Source organism: Netta rufina (assembly GCF_964035555.1).
Source record: "Netta rufina genome assembly, chromosome: 8".
Lineage (NCBI taxonomy): Eukaryota > Metazoa > Chordata > Aves > Anseriformes > Anatidae > Netta > Netta rufina.
Window position 1 is genome coordinate 26683707 of NC_140131.1, and position 20325 is coordinate 26704031.

General features: G+C 37.2%; 1 protein-coding gene across 1 annotated transcript in view; it reads left to right on the top strand.

The window, feature by feature from the left end:
• Window positions 1–20325, top strand: part of VAV3 (vav guanine nucleotide exchange factor 3) — a gene marked incomplete at its 5' end in the record, with an annotated part of 160739 nt that overhangs the window by 53783 nt on the left and 86631 nt on the right. Inside the window, 8 exons of the mRNA XM_084290678.1 lie at window positions 3412–3470; window positions 4448–4513; window positions 7245–7353; window positions 11424–11516; window positions 11621–11689; window positions 14938–15041; window positions 17201–17300; window positions 18688–18783. Coding sequence (XP_084146804.1) covers window positions 3412–3470; window positions 4448–4513; window positions 7245–7353; window positions 11424–11516; window positions 11621–11689; window positions 14938–15041; window positions 17201–17300; window positions 18688–18783 — 696 coding nt within the window. The remainder of the gene's footprint in view (window positions 1–3411; window positions 3471–4447; window positions 4514–7244; window positions 7354–11423; window positions 11517–11620; window positions 11690–14937; window positions 15042–17200; window positions 17301–18687; window positions 18784–20325) is intronic.

Genomic DNA, 20325 nt, shown 5'->3' on the forward strand with positions numbered 1-20325 from the left:
CGCGCAGCCCTTTGTACAGTTATTTGTTGTAGAGCAGTCCCAGCCATAGAAACTTCATTCTGGATTTTGTATGAGCAAGGAGTGCTAATTTTGTGCTTGAAGCTAGGATCCAGTTTAGCCTCATTCAGAGGTGCAGAAGCACCTGAGTGATGTGTTTGAGTCCTTGCTGTGGGAGAGAATGGGGAACACATCTAGGGTTAAATGGGTAAAATGGGTGAAGCTCCTCTGAGTGCAAAAGAGCAAGGCAAAAAATGCTGTTCTTGTGCCTTTTCAAATTGAATGTTATGGACATTCATATGCATGGGTACACTGTAATTTTGGAGCTCAGAATGGCTCTATATTATAGGTTCCCAAGTTGTATTGGGCATGAAACTAGAGCTGTTAGGAAACTCCCATTTTTTTCTCGGTCATTTTGTTGAAAACCAGACATTTTACTGGGGATAGTTTGATTATTTTGATGAACTTGTTTCAAAATTTGGATCGTGTTTCTGACAACTCAGCCTGTCCATAACTCAGACCTTCCCTATGGAGTCAGAAATAAGCCACGTCTGAAGAATTTCTGCAGTGCATTAGAAACAAAGAACTGAGATTTCATGTGGGAGAAGTAGAAAATCTTCCTCTGTCCCTACAAAATGTTGAAGCAAATGAATTTACACGTGATGGTAAATCAATTCTAGTGTGACCAGAAGTGTTAGTTTCATATATTTGTTTGCACAATTGTGGTGTGTATCCTGACATTTTCTAAGAATGCTTTTAAAACAGAACCAACACACAAACAAAACCCAGCAACAACAAAATCCTTCAGTAGAAACCATAATATTTACAGACAGTGAAGTTTTAAGTTGTGCTTTAATAGGGGTGTTCAATGAGCAAGCATCAATTTGTATTTTGTAGAAGTTGCATCTGTTTTCAGGTATTTTAACCTTAAAAACATTGTGTGGTTAATGGTTTTTGGTTCTTAATTGTTTTCAGGTAGAAGAATAGCAGCCTCTGCCCAGTGTTTTCTTTTATGATGCTAGTGTGACCGCTCTTCATCACCTACTTCTGCACAACACAGTATTTCTGTTGAGATATTGACAGCTGTTGCAGTGATGTCCATTTCCTTGTTAATGGGTTATCTGTTTTTTGTATTTTGATAGAAATCTGCTTTTTGGCTTTCTGTCACATGAGTTTTCTCTTCCTGGAATGCCAGACCCTCTCTCTTCCCGGAGCAGTGAAAATGACTGGTTGCCTTCCGTTTTCTCTCGTTATGGTTCCTTTTTGGCATGTTCCTTTAAACACTTCTCTGGCTTCTTCAGCTTTGTGTTTTTTTCTTTAGGGAGATTTTACATTGGTTCTTGAAAATCTTTTCCTCACAATTTCTAACACTTGCTTTTGTTTCTGTTGTATTGATAGCTGCAAAATACAATTTGGCAGTAAATTTGGGAATACCATTTGCTAGTACCTTAATAAAATTCATATTTTTGTCCAGATTTTCATTCTATGTTCTTCAAACAACCATAACTAGTTATAAAGAGTAAGCCATACTTTGGAGTGATTACACTAGATAAGCGAGAATCCCTCTAAGGAAAAGGGTTTGCGTGGGTGTAGTAGTTTGATGTTGTGTGTGCTGAGAAATAACACGTTGAAACAGGAAAGGGATATTTAGTTCACCAGACTTGCCTCTCTCTTTTTTCAATAATCATTAAACCTCTTTTCCTGTTATTTTGCCAGTCAATATTCACCCATCTGTCAGGAGAGATCACCTTGTCAGCTATTGAATTTCCAGTGAACTTCCCGTAGAGCCTTGTCTCGTACAACTCAGCATTCCTTGCCCGGGTCAGTGCTGAGACAGTCAGATTTGTGGAGGCAGGTCGTTCCTTTGTATATAAACCACAACTCACCTGCTTTAAATAAGCAATATATTTTAAAAATCTTTTTCCTTTCTGACCTTTTGGCTAATGTAAAATAATTTTAAGGTTTTTATTCTCTTGAATTTTGAAAACTTTTGTCTAGTTTATATTGCAATATTTATTTTTTAGGAGAATTACAATGCCTGAACCTTTAATTACGGACATGACAGATTTATTTGTATTCAATATTTTTTGCCTTTTCTATTAAACAAAACCAGGTTTTCCACAGTGTAAACTTTTACAGTAACTTAAACGAACCCCAAACATGTCTTCAACTGGGGCAGTATAACCTATTTCACTTTTGAAATTGTTTTTTAACAAATGAAACTTGATTCACTTTGGAAGCATTTCTACTTCCATTTAGGCTCTGTAGTTTGCAATTCTTTTGTGTGGTTTTACTTTGTCATTTTCCTGTGTGAACATCTCATTGTCCTCCCTCTGAGAGATGTACTTTTAACTCTGTGAGCTTTATGATCAGTCTAGTCTTGTAATTAGAACTTCAAAAATAAATGATTTTAATTGTAAACTTTATTCACAATGTCCATGGCACAGTCATTGCTATACCTGAATTTTAATCCTACTGGTACAAACTTTCTCAGGAAATTTTACTTCAGTTTGAGAATTTGAAGTTGTAAAGACCCATCCTGAAACTCTTGGGAAGTTCCGGGGACATTGTTGCTGCGGGTATGGAAATTGCTACGGGGTCTCATTTTGGCTTCTTTTTTTTTTTTCTTTTTTTTTCTTTTTTCCCTTTCTCTTGCAAATAAGACTTGCCAATCTGAAAGTGCTCAAAAAAAAAAAAAAAAAAAAGAGGAAATCATTTGTGACATAGAGGATGTGCTAGGTAGGGTACTAGTTGGTTCTTGTACTGACAACAAAATCTCTACGTGTACGTGACCAAATGCTCTCCTCTACCCTCCCTAATGTTCTCCTTCTATTGTACATAACCTTGGGTCCTTATGTGAAGGATTATCTTAGAACGGGATCTCCTAGACTGATGCTATCAGCTAAAATTAAAAAAAGCTTATGAGTTCAAATTCGTAGCTTCTTTTCCTATTTGTCTAATAAAGATGACCTTTACTTCGCGAGCAAGTCCTGAAAAGGGCGCTTTCGTTTGTCATTTGGCTCCCTCTTCTGGTCAGCGTTTGGAAAAGTTCTAATGAAAACTAGATTAAAAAAAACTTTCAGAGCAGTATGCAAGAAAATCTGATTACAATTGCATCCAGGTCCAACTTAAAACTACCACATGACCTTATTTTAAGTCTGATTTAATTGTTTTTAACGTGTGCTGAAACTTGTAAATAAGAAATTTACCTGTGCTTTCTTTGTGCTCCCATTACCTCCATCAATACACAAGAACTGAAGACCACATCATGGGAAATTTGTGCAAGTCAGCACTCAGTATGTGGCACGGCCAGAATTTGTGTCTACCTGTATCATTTGCTGTGATCAAAGTAGGATTATTTTAATGCTTTCATTCTTAGAACTAATCACAGTTTTTCTTTTTTTTTTTTTTCAGGTGATAGAAACACTCTCAAAACTTTCCCGCACACCTATTGCAATAGCAACAGGAATAAGGTATGTTGTTGGCCTAGTGAGTGGTGGGAATAATGCCTCTTGCATGGTGTTCCTTCGAGTAGCTGTTGGAGGCCATATAGGTAGACTAAGCATTTTAACAAGAGTTGGGATGTTCAGGCAAAAGAAGTAGAAATCTGTCTCCCAGTTTATCTGGAAGTGGATGATACGTGAAAGCTCTGAAGGTTATCTTCTGTTTCTGGTACATTTACTGAAGTGCCTGAAGCCTTCTCGTGATGAAACATGGCGTAGACAAATAAGCAGTTATAGAATATCCTGAGTTGGAAGGGACCCTTAAGGATCATCAAGTCCAAAGTTACTATTACAGAACCCGTCCGATAATTGTGCCGTGGATTGTAAGTTGGACTCATAATCAGTGTGAAGGAAGAATGGACTTTTTCCTGTTTCTGCATTATAGAAAACAGCAAAGCTGCCCAGTTGGTGCAATTGTTGTTTTCAAAACAAACAAGAACAAACACAACCAAACAACAACAACAAAAAAAAACAACAGACAAATGCAACTAAACGTAACCTCATGAATGTAAACACGGGCTGTGAGAGAAGGTGAAAGAATGCATGCTTTAACTTGGGGATTCTCCATCCTTTTTGAGTGCTTTGATTCAGCAATCTTATATGTGAATGGATGGTGTTTCTAAAACAAAACAGCTCCTCTTACTCCCAATTTCCAGCCAGTCCTGTAATCCACTTACTACGTTAAAAATTCAGAATTCACAGTAAAAACTGTCAATAATATGTGTTAGTGATGATATATAACCCCACTATGCAGTAAGGTTTTTATCAAGTATCAATACATACAACCAAGACTAAATATATATGTTTACTGCCCATCAGAGAAAGAAAACAATATATAACATGGTAACCTTAACAGTAATTTGTGTGAAAATATTAGAAACCAGACCAGAACTGCTTTGCCACTAGACAAATGCTGTCTATAACTTAAAATATTTTTCTTTCTATAGACCTTTCCCTACGGAAGAAAGTGTTGATGATGAAGATGTCTACAAAGGTCTTCCGGATTTAATAGAGTATGTCATAAATAATTTAGTTAAATGAAAGATTTTTTTTTCAGTTGCACACTGTTTTAATGGTGTTGCAGAACAGTTTTGATGAGAATGGGGAATTTATTTCTTTTAAAAACATTTGGTTAGTCATTATGATGACCAGGAAGAACTAATGATGAAGGCTTATCTGAATGATTGTGATAAATTTGTATATATAAAGAAGCATGTTTTATGGAGGGTTCTGGTAACAAAGTGAATCGTGAATTTGTGTTTCAATAATTTGTCTGAACTGTGAGAATGCTTTCATAGAATTCTCAGTTGTGAGGAACCCAAGGAGAAGGTCTTGATCTTGCAAAAAAAAAAAAAAAAAAAAAAAAAAAAGCAATGAAATTCTCTGTATAAATACATTTGACTTTTTGGGTAAGTGCTTGCAAGATTATTAATTGCCGATTTTTTTTAATTGGTTTTGAGGCACACATGAGATAGACGTGAACAGTCTGTATAGCATTAGCTAGCACCTTTAAAGATCTGTTAGGAATCGTGATGGATAAGCACACTGTTAGTGCATACTGTCCCAAAACTCAAAGTTCACTAGTGCTCAAATCACTGGTCTATCTCTTTCCACACAGTATGTTGCTTGCTGTGATGTTGTGAAGTAGCTGGTGGTCACACCATGGTTTCCTTTCTTTTCTGGGAAAGGGAAAACCCCACCACGCTCTGTGTTAGTTGACCTACCACCTCTACAAAAAGTTCTCCTCTCTTGCAGCTGACTGGCTGTCTCAGCTGCTTTTCACTTGGTGTAGCTAAAAGTGTAGCATCTACCTTCCAGTGATGTCCTCAGTTATTAGATGTGGTGGTGTTAGTGTTATCAGCAAATATTTTTAACAGTTCTTAAATAGGTATACAAATTTGCTACTGAGGTGGTCTTTCATTAAAAAAAAAAAAAAAAAAAAGTCAACAGGTAATACCAAAGAAATTTAGATAGGTAGGTCATCTTTTTAATCAATAACAAGTATGTCTTGCTGAAGTTTGATACTTATAGGCTGTCACAATTGTGGAGGAGGCAATTTCAGAGGTACCCTCTTCATAAAAAGAAATAAGTGCTAGTGAATGATGCAAGAGGTCTACATTTCTTTTTTTTTAGTTCCACTTAATTAGTGAAGTGTATTTGACGGAAATAGTTGTCTCCGAGTCTAAATGGTGTCTAAGGAATTTAGAATGGATCTAAGGCCTTCAATCAGGGCTGTAATGGTTAAATGTTTCTATCCCCTTTTGACCTTTTTACCAGCTTTTGTTCTCCAGAGCCTATGTGGTAAAATGGAGTATGTCTGTGCTGCACCTAAAACAGCTGCTAATGCTTAATGGGAAATGCTAGTGCACCTTCATCGCTGCTGTACGCTGCAATGCCAGGCTAACCTGGAGCACCTGGGTGCCAAGGGCATGGTATCCCTTGGAAAAGGAAGGGGTGTGTGCAGTGTCTCTGTCTGTTGGATCCTATCAATATTTTTTATCATTCTGTTCATTGGAGCTTCCAATGCTATTTCATTATCCTCCAGATGTCCTGTATGGAAAAAAAAAAACACATTCATGATGTATTTGATGAGAAATAAGGAACTTGCTTAGTTTGTGTTTATTACCCTGGCCACAGACATGATGATTTGGTCTAGAATTTCTGAGTTGTCTGAGTGGAAGCTGCGTTGGTACCAATTCTGATTTATGTTGACTTGTTGGAAATCACGGGTCTCTGCCAGCAGAGCTTCTGATGTACTTGAGCACCGACCATCCGCCAACAGAAATGGTCATCCTTCCTAATTCTAGCTTTGCATCTGAGTGATCCAATCCTGATTTTTTTTTTTTTTCACTCTGAAAGATTTCAATGTTCTTTTAAAGCAACAAAAAAATCCCCAAATTAGCTGCACATCTGATCGATTTTCTGTATTACTATGACCAGACTACCTGGAGTATCTTTTTTTTGTAGAAATACTGTAAGAAATATGGGGACAGGACATTTTATGGAGTAGGTACAGTCTTAGTATGAAGCAGGCAAAACTCCTACAGGACTGACTCTAATGAAGCTGAATTAGCTGAGGGTAGAGTTGAGGATTGATTTTTATGCTGAAGTATTTCTGTAGTCTGTGTAATAGAAGAACACTACTTCTGATTACCCTATTTTGTTAAACTGATTTTTCAATTTGAAAGGTTGCTTTTAATTTTGGGTAGCTGAAGGCTGCTATGTGATGATAAAAAGCACTAGGTTATGGCACGGAGGTGCAGGCTCTCAGCTGCTTGCTCCACAGCATGCATTTTAGCCCAGGTAATTTTTTCTCTAGGCAGGAGGGATGCTGTGCCACTGTCCCACATTGTGGCAGGATGCCAGGCAGTCAGGAGAGGCTGCTCCTTGCCTCTGGATGTGGTGGGAAAAGGGCTGAAGCCAAGAGTGTGGTTGGGTGGTACCTCCTGACAAAACTGTCCTGACAAGCTGCTTTTCGTGCCTGGTTGAGCTTCTGTGCAGTTATAAATTGATTCAGTCTTCAGTGTTGTGTTGATTTCATACAATCATATTTTAAATGCATTGAGAAAAGACAATTAATGGACTTAATTTATTGTAATGGATTCTTTTCATTAGATAATTTTATTAATTAATCTGTTTACTGTAGAAATTTTCCTATAAGAAATGTTCCCTTGCAGAGCTGACATGGTAATTAGCCTGTGCTGCACAGCTGCTTTTCCTTTTTCAAATTATTTTCTTTTTCAGTGAAACGGGTGTTGATGAAGATGAGGAGCTGTACGACTGTGTCTATGGAGAAGATGAAGGCGGAGAGGTTTATGAAGACCTAATGAAAGATGAAGCAGCACAACAACCTGTATGTTTTCAAATTCCTAGCTATTTTGAACAACAGTAGTTTTATTTTTTTAAGTTTGACGTGTGAAATTACCTCTTCATAGCTAGTTTTACTGAAACTTTGCTCATGCTTAGCTGTATATGGAGCTGTAATGTGCAGTGCATTATCTCCTACATTGCAGTCTCTTTTTGCAAAGGCCTGAACAGTAACTGTGGCAATTTTTTGAAAGAAATGTAACTTCTTACTGGAAATGACTTATTGTAAGATTGCCGTTATGAATAGTAAGATTTACCAGATACTTCAATTAAGACCAGTTACATTAACTGCTTACTTCTTTAAGTGTCTTTAAAGTGTCTTACTTTAAAAAAAAAAAAAAAAAAAAAAAAAAAAAAAAAGGTACGATGGCGTGAAACACTGTTGTTTCAGCCGTAATTCATATGACTAATCTTAAAAAATGACAACTGGTAATTGTTTCATACCAGCATGAAATGTTTATTCAACCACATGCTTTTGTTGATAATCAGATTGGCCTTACTGGGAATGGTAGCTTCTTTGTTTTCCAGACTGTCATAAAAAAAAAAATAATAAAAAAATCTAAACTTGAGCAATGAAATGTACTCCCTAATTGAGGGAAGCTCTAATGCTGTTGTCTGCCCTTCCTCAGAGATGTACTTACTTCTTTCTGATCTGGGAAATGTTAGTCTGTGTCCATGGCAATATGTGCTTTTTACAGTACTTCAGATCTTTTTCTTTCTCCTTCATACTCTGCTTCATGTTTCCTTACATTGGAAGCTTGCTTCTAGTTTTCCAAATAGCTTCTCTTTAATACAGTTACCTGAAGAAGTGAAAATTTCTCAAGATCCTGCTCTTTTTTTTCCTCTTTGTGTATCCTTTCAATACAAGTATAGAAGATGGCTAATGCAATTTGGATTTTGTGCTTTTACAGTTACTGCTATCTGTTTTAAAAACAAAACAAAAACAAGTTTGGGAAGAGCACTGGCTTGTTTTCATCTCTATTGTAATAACAGGATAGTTTTGAGTATAAAATGTTTTCAAGTCTGTTTTTGTGCTAATACAGTATCCTTCAACTACTGAACATAAATCAAGGATAAGGGAAACGTGTTAGTTTTTCACGTTTTGCTGAATTCTATTTAATTGCAAAATTTGAGGCTTTTCAATGAAAGCCAAATAAAAATTGAGCTGAAAAAAATGTATCTAATGAAGTCGCATTCACTTGCAAGTACGATGTTTTAGAGAACTGTTTGAATTGCAGGAAATGTTTACTATGATGTTGTTTTTATTTTATACTGAAGCTCGATGGCAGTAAGATTTGGATTTTGTGTAGTGGGTGTGGGTTTTTTCTACAGTTGGTCATGTCTGACAGTTGGCAGTTTGTACACTTGGATTCTTTCTCCCCTGTGACAAATGTTACTCTTGCCTATCTGTGTTTCTAGCAAATTATTATATAGAAATCAGAACTTTCATGCTCTAATTGGGTTGCATCTTAGCCTAGATACTTCCGATTGAACAGACTTGTATTTGTTTCTAATAGGAAGTAGATGAAAAATGAAAACATGGTACAGCTAAATATTTTTGCACAACATATGAGGAATGGAGATGTTAAAATTGCTTTGCTCTGGCAGCTTTCTCGAGTGGTAATTATTTCTGGTCTGTGATAACTTCATCTCAGGTTTTTAAATGTACTGCATGCTAACATGATTTAGAGCAGTTCATTCATTTGAATCCTATGCAAGAATTTCTTGCATACGAAAAAGATAAGCACAGGACAGTCTTCAAGTACATCTTTAGAATAACCCCAAACTTTTACAAGTCCATAATAGCAGCCAAAATGCTCTGCATCTCCCTCATCCTTGATTTATCACTGTTATCTTCCAAAGCAAACTGTTCCTTATACTTTCTTTGGCAGTAAATGACCTTCAAAGGCATTTTTTGCCTTTCACTTGTACTGCTGTTAGCACAATTTTTTCCTTTCACCTTTGATTTACTACATTCAAATTCGAGAAGTTTGTGGTGTGAATAGAAAATTGGTGTGTTAATTTCTGCCACAAGTACATATGGGGATGACCTGTTCAGGTTAGGTCTGAACCAAAGTCAGTCCTTTTAAGTGGAATCCTAGGATTTCGTTTGCATTTCTCATGTGAGTTGTTGAACAACAAATACCCACATTTTGCCAATGGATTTATGCTCCTTTTGGGTATAATGAATTTTGTATTGATGCAAATACTGCAAGGGTGAAGGTGAAAAATAACTGGAAGCCTCGGTAGTGTCAAGTTTCAGAACTTGATTGAGATTGTTTAACTGGAACTATAACCCCCCCCTTTCCTTACCAAAGAATTTGGGAATAAATAAATGATAGCTTTTGAGATGTGGTTAATCAGAGAATGCTCACGAAGTATGTTTCTGGTAGTAATGATGGACTGCTTTTTTATTTTGTACAAAATGGTTATTTCTATATCCATCCAATAAGGACAGCACTTGTTTGGTGTGGGAAAACTGATAACTGCAACAGTTCAGTTTCAAAGATTAATTTGAGAGAACACAGCACCTGGTAGAGCGAGGAGCATGTTCAAGTTGCAGGAGTTACTTGTAGAGTCACAGAGACAAGCCCAGAAGGGTAAAGGAGACAAGTCAAAATAGCAAATGGAATAGCAAGAATTACCAGACGAAACTTCATGTGCCTGTATGACTCGATAATTGGTATGGAGCTAACATATATTTCCTTCTCTTCATTGGTAGCCAGATATCAGGCGAGCTGTGTGGGGTTGATGGGCAGTTTAATAGTGTTTAGCTATTTGCCATGATGTGCTCAAATTGGCTGACAGTGCAGAGAGGGAGTGAAAGGACTATAGCTCTTGGCCATTTTAAGAGATAATTTTTATTATTTCATAGTCCAGAAGTTTTGCCATTGCTGGAAGAGAAAGTCATTTGCTCAAATGTTGAAAGTCTTCTTTTGGAGTGGAAAGGACTGTAATATTAAATTGTTAAATTCTTTCGGACTTCCTTTGTGCGTGAGTAATAGCAGGTCTTCAGGTCTCTTCTATGTAGGGTGTGGATTCCCCTCCCTACACAGGGTGAGAAAAGGTAAGAAAGGCACCTGCTTTCTTGCAGCTTGGAAGGATGTTGTAACTGGTAGTTAGGCTTCAGGAAGGATGTCACATTGCTATTACTTGTTATGCCATTGCTTTTTCTTTTTTTTTTTTTTTTTGGGAAAACATTTTGGTTCAATTATTACTTCTGAGACAGGTCAGGTCTGTGCTGTGTCAGGTCTCGAGGCAGACCTGTTTGTCTCCAGGTATTTTTAAGGCTTGCGTGACATGAATGCTTCCATACCTGCTTCAAAGTATCTAATTTTTTTTACTGGAAATGAGATTTACAAGTTACTGAAGCTGTATTGCTGTAAATCTGAACTTCAGTAAGAGTGCTTGTAAACTACTTTTATGGTATCCTGTGCTGGTAATTACTTGAATTTCCTATCAGTCTGATTTACACAGAAAAATCCCAGTCTCATTCAAGACAAGCACATAGACATGCAAGAGCTGGACTTAGAGGTCTCTATTTCCTGGTTCGAAGGCACGCTCACATTGTGTCTGAAGAGAAAGCTCCCCTTGAAAACTAAAAGGGAAAAACTGTAAATGAGCGCAGGGATTACCCTGAACATTTCTATAATGTAAAGTTACTTACAGGAGTTAGTCCCATTAAGTTTAAAAGAACTACTAACTGCTCAGTATTTTAAATAAGATTTCTTAGTCTGGATGTAAGTTAAATGCGACCTTACATTTCAATTTCTGAAGTGTATGCAGACAGCTGAGCTCTCTGTCTAAACATTAACTTTTCATAATATTCCTTTGATGTGGAATTTTAGTAAAACTCTTCAAGTCATCAGCTAATTGAACATTAAAATATTCTTGGTTATTACTATCATCTTCGGAGGCTGCAGTACTCAGAAAATTTCAGGAAGCAGTTATCCTAATTGCTTAATTTTAAACAAATAAATACATTTGTTATCCATTAGGTGCCTGTTAATGTATTCGACTTGTATTTGTAAGTATTTGACTTCATTGTAATTGCAGAAATACACTGAAAATGATATAAGAAGCTGTTGTCTCGCTGAAATAAAACAAACTGAAGAGAAATACACGGAAACTCTGGAATCAATAGAGAAAGTAAGATACTACTAACTTACGGTATTGTTGCATATGTGTTTCTATAGCATTCTAGAATATGTAACAACATAGCCAATGTGTGTATGTATGTTTTTCCCTTGCAGTTTTTCATGGTGCCATTGAAAAGGTTTCTGTCAGCATCAGAGTTTGATACTGTTTTCATCAACATTCCTGTGAGTAATTACACATTTAAAGAAGAGTTATAAGATGCTTATCTGATCACGTTAGTGTTACATGTTACGGCATAAACTGATTATTTGAAACAGTGCAAAATACATTTTGTAGCTATTAGGTTACTTAAAAAAGCATATGCAAAATATTTTTCACTGTTTCACAGAATAGGCCAAGAGAACAGTAATACAGCACCAGATAGCGAGTGGTTAAAAGTTGCAGTATTTTTGTCTTGTAGAGGATAATTTATAGAAGATGGGTTGACTTCTAAAACATGCCAGTATTTTTGTGACTGTACGAAGCTTTGACTATTAGATTGCCTACCACCGGATGTTGCAGAGGACTTTCAATAGGATTTCTGTAGGTACTCTGCAAATCCTTGTATCTAGCCTGGATCTGTCATCATTGAAGCTGTTTTAAAGTTAAAATAACTTAATTCTGGATTCTGAATCTGGAACTGGACAGGATAAGCAAATCCTCTGTGAAGTATATAGGAGATATCTTGACTGAAATCTGAAAGGTTTCCTGTGATTATTACTTTGTCCCACTTATTTCTGGCCTACTCACAATAGTGTGACAATTTTTACATACCTTTTTTATAGTTGATATAAGTATCCAGCAGATATCTTTCCTTTATCTGACTTGAAAGGAAGACATCAGACACGGTCTGAAGCTTCTCTTAACACAGACAAATGAAAGGACTGTTCTTTTATGAGGCAGACTGTAAAGGAAGGATCCCCAAAGTGAGGCCCACAGACCACATCAAACCTTTATCGCCTGTAAAAGATCATCTTTGTGTTGGCTGTCTCTGGCATATCCTGCAGCCTCGCTGGGATGTGGGAGGGGGTGCTGGGGATTTTTATTCAGTGGAATCCGGATTGCAAAAATGTTTTTAATTGCTGTGCTAACATCAACCTGACAGCAGCTAAATTATGACAGTTGTTAAACTGATGAATTACAGGATGGTACCTGACATCTTGCTGTATTTGTTCCTGTGTTAAAGTTTCTGCCACAAACCTGAACTGCTAAAAATTCCTCCTCTTTTAATGCTAGTCCAAAATACTGCCATGGCTATTAGTAACCTACTTGTTTTCTTGGAGTATGTCAGTCAGCTGCCTTTAGAGAACCCTTGGCTTTCAAAACCAAATTGACATTCCATCCTACGCTAATGGTTTTTCCTATTTATTGTAAATGAAGCCCTGTTGCAGCCTACCTAACTTCTTGTAAATCTCTTTGCTAAGGCTTCAGAAAGCCACAAAGCTAGCCAATGTGATATGCCGCACCGCACTGGGATGTAAAAAAAAAAAAAAAAAAAAAAAAAAAAAGGGGCTTATGCATTGCACACACACACCGAAAGGTCAGCCTACTCGCTGCTTCTTAAATCAGCGAGATTTAAGCTCAGCTTAAATCAGATGAGAGGAGGAAAAAGGTCAAAAGCTGTTCAAATGAAATTAGGAAGATGTAAATGGCTGTATTCAGGTTGTTTTACTTTTTCATTATCATGATTAAGTATTCTGCTCTTACAAGACCATGGTTATTTCTAACTCCAGTAACATTTCATAGGCACCTAACAACCTTAAATGTAGGGCTTGCCTAAGCCAAAACCACGTGCGAGTGCTTTCTGTGCTCAGACCTTATCTCTGCAGCAGTTCCTCAGCAGGAAGGCTGGAGGGCAGTGGAAGCTTGTTTTAGAGTAAAAATAGCTGTTACAGAGCTCTACAGCAAACTGTGATGTGGAGAGCAGAGGTGGTGGTCTCAGAACAGGACGGATTTGCTTCTGTTTAAAGGTTGTACCTTACAACCTTCAAATTAAGGATTGGTACTTTAGCGTGGTGCTGTGTTCCTTATATAGACTGTGAGAGATGCTTGCTGGATAAAATTATCTGCTGGTGTCAAAAGGTACTTTATTTTTAAGGATAAAAACAAAACCACCAAAACTCACTGCTGTAAAGTGAGTGCTTTTCATCAGGGCTCAGAATTGGAAGATTTGTCCTATAAAACGTGTGTACAGCTCTGTACTTGTGCGTTACCTGTGCATATCCATCTCTCTATAATAGAAGCATTTATATATATGTCTCTGCATGAATTTGAATTGAGACATATGCAGACTTACCGAGGGAGAGAGAGGGAGGTATTTATAACATACTGAAGTACTGATGCTTTCATTAACTTCTAATGATGTTAACATTGGTTTAATTTTAAAAGTTAAATATTTTCAGTGTAGATATAGGAACAAAACGTCTTTGAGCTTCTAACATTTATATTTCATGGCCATTGCTTAGCTGAGTCCCTGTGCACTCCTGAAAAAATGTGCTGTTGTAATATATTCATCTGGAAGCATTTCTGTGATAACATTTTTGTATGCTGCAACGTAAGGTTATGAGGGATATGGCTGTACAATTGCTGGCAACTGAATGTGATTGGTTTTTAGTTTCTGCTACCTCAACTGTGATGTTGTGATTGACCTTATACGTACTCACAGTTGACATCAGTGTGAAGTGAAATGCTTTCACTTCATTCAGAACTCACTGTTGTGTGTTCTTGTTATGTATCATTTACTGCATTAACTGTTTTTAGTGGTTTTTTTTTTAATCCTCCTTTATTTTTAATTGCATTGGCTTTCATGCCACTTAATTATTCTGATTTCAGAACTTCTTAACCTGTTTTGACTTTCTTTCTTGTGACTTCTCTGACAGTATCCACATAGTATTAAGGGTGATGTAATCTACAGTAGCATACAGATTTTTATGATAGTGAACTCCTCTACCATACTTAGGGAGAAAATTTTTTGCAGTGTTCTTGCCTTTCTCTCAGCCATTAGTTACTTGCTGTATTGGGAAACTCATTATGATTGCAGTTAACTTAGCATTAGAACATCACTAATTGACCAATGTAATGTACAAAACTAATTTTTCACAGCTCAGGGACATGAATCATTACTTTATCTTGTCACTAAAGCATTTACTTGACTTGCTTAATTTTAAAATTATCATTATAAAATGAAGATGAATTAACAGTGCATGTTCCAAGCTAGAATAAATTAGTCTTTAATAGGTAGTTCTTGGAGTTGAGTTTTTCTAGTTTCCCTATATGGAAGATGTGGCAAACCTTGAAATTAGGTTCTAATCTCAAATGATCTGTTTACCAATTTATTCAATTAATGGATCTAACACAAAGCCATTTATTTTTATATTCAAAGCTTTAGTTGTTCTATTTTTTAAAATACATTTTTCTCCTCGTTGTTTTTAAGGATTTGGTGAAAATTCACAGGAGTCTAACACAGGACATCAATGATGCTATTATTAACAAAAATGACCAGAACCTGTATCAAATTTTTATTAACTACAAGGAAAGGTAAGAATTATGCACTAATCTTACTAACTGTGACAATCAGTGTCTAATCCATTAAAGCATTTTACTATATTTTTATTTGAATGTTTCTAAAACAGAATTGAATTCAATATCGGGGATACTTACCAAGCTAGTATTTTGTGTTTGCCCTGAAGTCAAAATGTAACTTATTGCTCAATGAGCTTTCCTTTTTTTCTTTTTACACGCAGTTTTGACCATTATGTCAAATGACATACTTACCCTCTCAAGTTGTGCCAGCGGAGGTTTAGATTGAACATGAAGAATTTATTGATGGAGAAGGGTGGTCAGGCATTGGAATGGGCTGCCCAGGGAAGTGGGGGAGTTCCCATACCTGGAGATATTAGAGACGTGTGGACGTGGCACTAAATGATGTTGTTCAGTGGTGGGACTCGGTAGGTCAGGTTGACGGTCAGGTTGACTTGTTGCACAGTGCTTTTTTCCCCATGCAAATAACCCTAGATATTTTATAGCATGCACCTGTATTGTTTAACAGGTAAAATGTTATAAAATGGGCAAAATAAAATGAAAATGTATATTAAGGCCATTTCAGGTTAAAGAAAACAGAAGAGGTGGTAACTTGGAAGAAGATAAGGCAGGTGTGAAAGGAGAGAAGAGGCTAGAGTCTTACTGTGACCTGCAGTCAAATGTGTGATGGTAAAGTAGACATGCTTTACCTTAAAACTGTGAAAAACAGTCAGACTGATAAGATAGCCGTGGGAGCGTGCCGTGCCCTGTAGGGTAGTTATCATTTTTTTACCCACTTTTTCAATTCTTTTTTTGCCAGCGCCGAACAGCTGTTGGGCTGTATGATGAAGTGGTATGCCTGTAATACTTAGCTGAAAAGCTGTACTGCGGGCTATAGTGCTGGTTTACTGTGAAGTAACCCTTGGGTTATGGTTAAAAATGAGTTTCTTCTGGGACCAGAGTGCAAAAGACCAGTGGGAGCTAATTGGACTTGCTTGAGGGTGATGGGGAAGAAGAGCTGTTGGAATAATAATGAGCTTGTGAAGAACTGGGCAGCATCATCTGGAAAACGCTTGACAGGAGAGTTGTTTTCTGAGGAAGGAGGGTGTCCCAGGCTGCACATAAACAATCTGGCCTTTGGAGGCTCTGTATCTCAGCTTTTGTGTCAGAGCAGGACATACATGTAGTTATTTCCCAGGCTGTTAGACTTTCAGCTGCAGTAGGAGGGTATTAGGGAACAAGGAGTTGTTCTGGAAAATGCTTATTTTTGAAAAGCAGCTGTGAGATGTGTGCTAAAAGGGGAACAAAGGACACCAAGAAGAAACCTCAAGCTCATATTTATTTTGCAAAAGGGAAGCAGTTGGAGGTAGGCCTGGTGTCTTACCACATAGTTACTAAAAGTAATCAGAAGTGGTGTTACATCAGTGTCGTTGTTCTAGTTCTGTAGCAAGAACAAAAGATGAATGGTAAAGATTACATCGGGGAAAAAGAAATTTAGGAGATGCCAGTGGAAAGTCATGGGAATCCCCCAGAAATGAAGTATACAGGAACAACCACCTGAAGAAACATGGAAAAAGTGAAAGGAAATAGCAGTCTGCGGGGAGACTAGCAGAAACACTTCAAGCAGGGGCAAGAAACTTCTGTAATAAAAACAGGCTCTTGAGAAGTACAAGTGCTGTTGACAACTACTGAATATGTCTTGAACTTACATGAACTGTTACTTGGATCAGAAGGTTCACAGGATGTGTTACCTGGTGGAAACTGTTGGAGATGGTGCAGTTTGAGTAACCTTTAGATTCTTTTAAGGGAAGATTCAATTAATCCTGTTGAGCCTCTAACAAAATTTGTTAGCTACAGTCTTGGAAATCTACAGTTTTGTACATACAGACTGTTGGTCCTGTAATGAGTCCTGCGTTTATCACAACAGCCACTTGTGAAAGTTAAAGGAAATTGCTACGATTTTACAGTATCTTGAAGTTAGCTTAAAATTTTATTTTTTTCTGCGTATTTGTCTTTATGTTCAAGTTGCCCATTGAAATCTAGCTAAACCTGATTCTTGCATATTTAGGCACTGTTCCCATTGAAAGGTGGATTGTTACCAATTTGTGAAAAACGGTCAAGGCTTGTCCTTAAATAACAAACGTTCCCTTTATTCTTTATCTCCTGCTTTGGTTTAGATTGGTTATTTATGGACAGTACTGCAGTCAAGTGGAGATAGCCATATCATGCTTAGACAACATCTCGAAGACAAAAGAAGATGTTAAACTGAAGTTAGAGGTATCAGTATTTTCTTGTGTGTATGTATTACACGTGTTTTGATGAATATGCTCTGCTTTCATCCAAGTCAAAAACCGTGTTAATTAAAACTGTCTAGACTGACACGTGAGTGTGTGCTTTTCTCATCTCTTTTCATTTCCTGGAGTCTCTGATCAAATGAATGCGTTAGCTATGCAGAGTCTGGCATCCTGAAGAGAAGAAGTGAACGTGTTTTGCCCCTGACAGCAGTAGGGTTAGGATGCTTTTCAGGAAACAGTAACCTTCTGTTTGTGATATCTCTGCTGAGAACATAGAATCACAGGAAGGCTCAAGGTGGGAGGGACCTCCAGGCCAAATAAGCCCCAGTCCCACAGCCTCGCAGGGCTTGCTACCTACCAAGAACATCACGTCCTTTCCAGCAGGGCTACTGGCCAGCCCTTAGGGTTGATGTGTCCTTGGCTGGTGTGTCCCAGGTGCAGGACTCTACTTTTTTCTTGTTGGCATCATGAGATTCCTGTTGGGCGTGTCCTGAGGAGCATCACCTGCACCTCCAATCTGGTGTTATCTGTGGATGTGCTGTGGATATCCTCCCTGTCCTCTTTCACATCATTGCTAAAGATATTAACTGGGAGCGATTCCAGGACAGACGCTCGAGGAGCTGTACTTGCAGCTGTCCCCCAGGTTGTGTGGGCTCGTCGAGCCTCATAATCTAGCTAGTTTTTCCATGCATGTAGTAGTTCATTCATCCGAACCATAACACACCAGCTTGGATATATTAGGGTGCTTTGGGAGATGATGCTAAAAGCCTTGGAAAAGTTGAGGTAGACTCTCCCCATCCACTCACAGATGTAGCCATTTCATCACAGAAATCTGTGAGGTAGATCAAGCGTTGACTTACCTGTAGCAGGTTGGTGCTGGATGTTCCCAGGTACTTTTTTCTTCGTGTGCCTAGAAATGGCTTCCAAGAGCACTTGATCCATAACTTCTTGAGGCCTGAAGGGAGGCTGGCTGGCCTGTAGCTTCTAAAATTCTCTTTTGCTTTTTTGAAGATGGATGCAGTGCTTGCCTGCTTTGCTGTGCTGATAAGCAATGTCTTTTTTTAGTTCAATTGAATGCTTAATTTCTGTCACGATGTTTATTCCATAGCCTTTCTCATGTTCTTGAAATACCTAAGAACAAATGCATAGACACAGTATTTCTTAGTTTAGCTTTTATTGCCATATCAACTATTCCAGTATGTTGATGTTCTTTATTTCAAGTTTACTACAGTTGGTTGGCCAGTGTATCACTTGGAATTACCATATATGTCATTTGAATACATGTTATTTATCATCTATATACATATAAATAAATGTACATGGAGTTGATATAACTCAAATCTTTAATCTGTTAATGTGCTTTGAACTAGGAATGTTCCAAGAGGGCCAATAATGGGAAATTTACGTTGCGGGATCTTTTAGTGGTTCCAATGCAAAGAGTACTGAAATATCACCTACTGCTCCAGGTATGTGTATGTAAACATATGTATATATATTTTTTTGAGTTTTAAGGGACTGAGAACAAAACAGTGATTTGTTTATGATCAGTGGTTTATAAGAATGAGAGCTAAAAACCTTTATCCAGGGGAGGTGGCTGACATTTCCATAGATCCGAGGCTTATTTGCTATGAAATAAAATCCAGTCAAGTGCAGATTTCCTTATGGAGATTGTTCTTCAGAGCTGAAGCACATCTGGGAAAGATGAATACACCAGAATTGTTTCCCTAGTATCTGAACCTTTCATTCTTGGTATGTTTAAAATGGTTAGTAGCACCAAACTATAATCATTGTGCTTTTAAATGTGGACCATTATCCCTAAAAAGGAAGCTGAAACCATACTTACAGCATACTTTTAAGATGCTTCTTTGCTGTCATAAATTACAATAAAGCCATATTTATTTTGAAATGCTTGTTGTTATAACCCACAAAGCGTTAGCTTTCACAGTTAGTCCTGTAATAAGGGTGGAGAGTCTTATAAATTTAATTTGATAGCTGTGCCAGGAGACTCATTAGTTCAGCTGCAAAGAAATATATTACTATATTAGACTGTCAACCCTGCTGATGCTTGTAAAATGTCCTTTTAAAAAGATCTACTACTTGCATGTGAAGCATAATTTTGACTCTGTGGAGCAACATACATTTTGTATATTAAATTTTTGAAATATTTCTAAGTCATCAATGTTTAGATCAACAGCAAGTTGGAACAAAATGAATGGTAAAACTGCTTTTTGAAAAACTTAGCTCTGTGTCATAAATTTATCAGCCTGTGTATTATGAAATGATGATGTACAATATGTCACTATGTCCTAATGTTTGAGATAACACGAAATAAGTTTGCATTGTACAAGAAATATTTTATAGACTTTGAAAGAAAAAAAAAAACAGTAATTCTGTTGGAAATGTAATACGACGTATAAATACATATTCCTTTTTTTTCTAGGATTTTAGCAAGTTATTTTGTTACCTAGAATGTAAAATTTTCTTAAATTATAACGAAAAAAAATCTGTTTCCCTAAGAGATTACCTTTTCACTTCAGAAAAAAAAAAAATCAAATGGTAGGCAGCTAAAAAAAATCTTTAAACATTTGCATGTGATGTAAATGTGTCTTTTGAGTCAGCTTTATCTGAGTTACAATGAAACAGTAGCTTCTTTTAAGTAGCTGCACAGCTTCTCTGAGATCTTAATGCCAGCATACATCTTTGTCTGCAGACAGGTGTGTGCACTGGACAGGGATTATGTGCTGTATGGCAGTCAGCAGATGAACTTGCGTGTTTACATGTGCTTTCAGCATGCACATGCTTTAATGATCCGATTGGCAAGTTCTAAGTGACACACAGACCAAATTAACTTCAAAAGATTGTTCGTTAACACCACGATCAGTGTTTAGGCTATGCCATTCTTAAACCTTGCTAGTTATCTCTGCAGCAGTCTCCACTCAGTTATAGGTGGTCAGTATGGAGAAGAAAATGTGAATTCTTGGGCTGTGTTTCCTGTTTCTTGGTTTCTT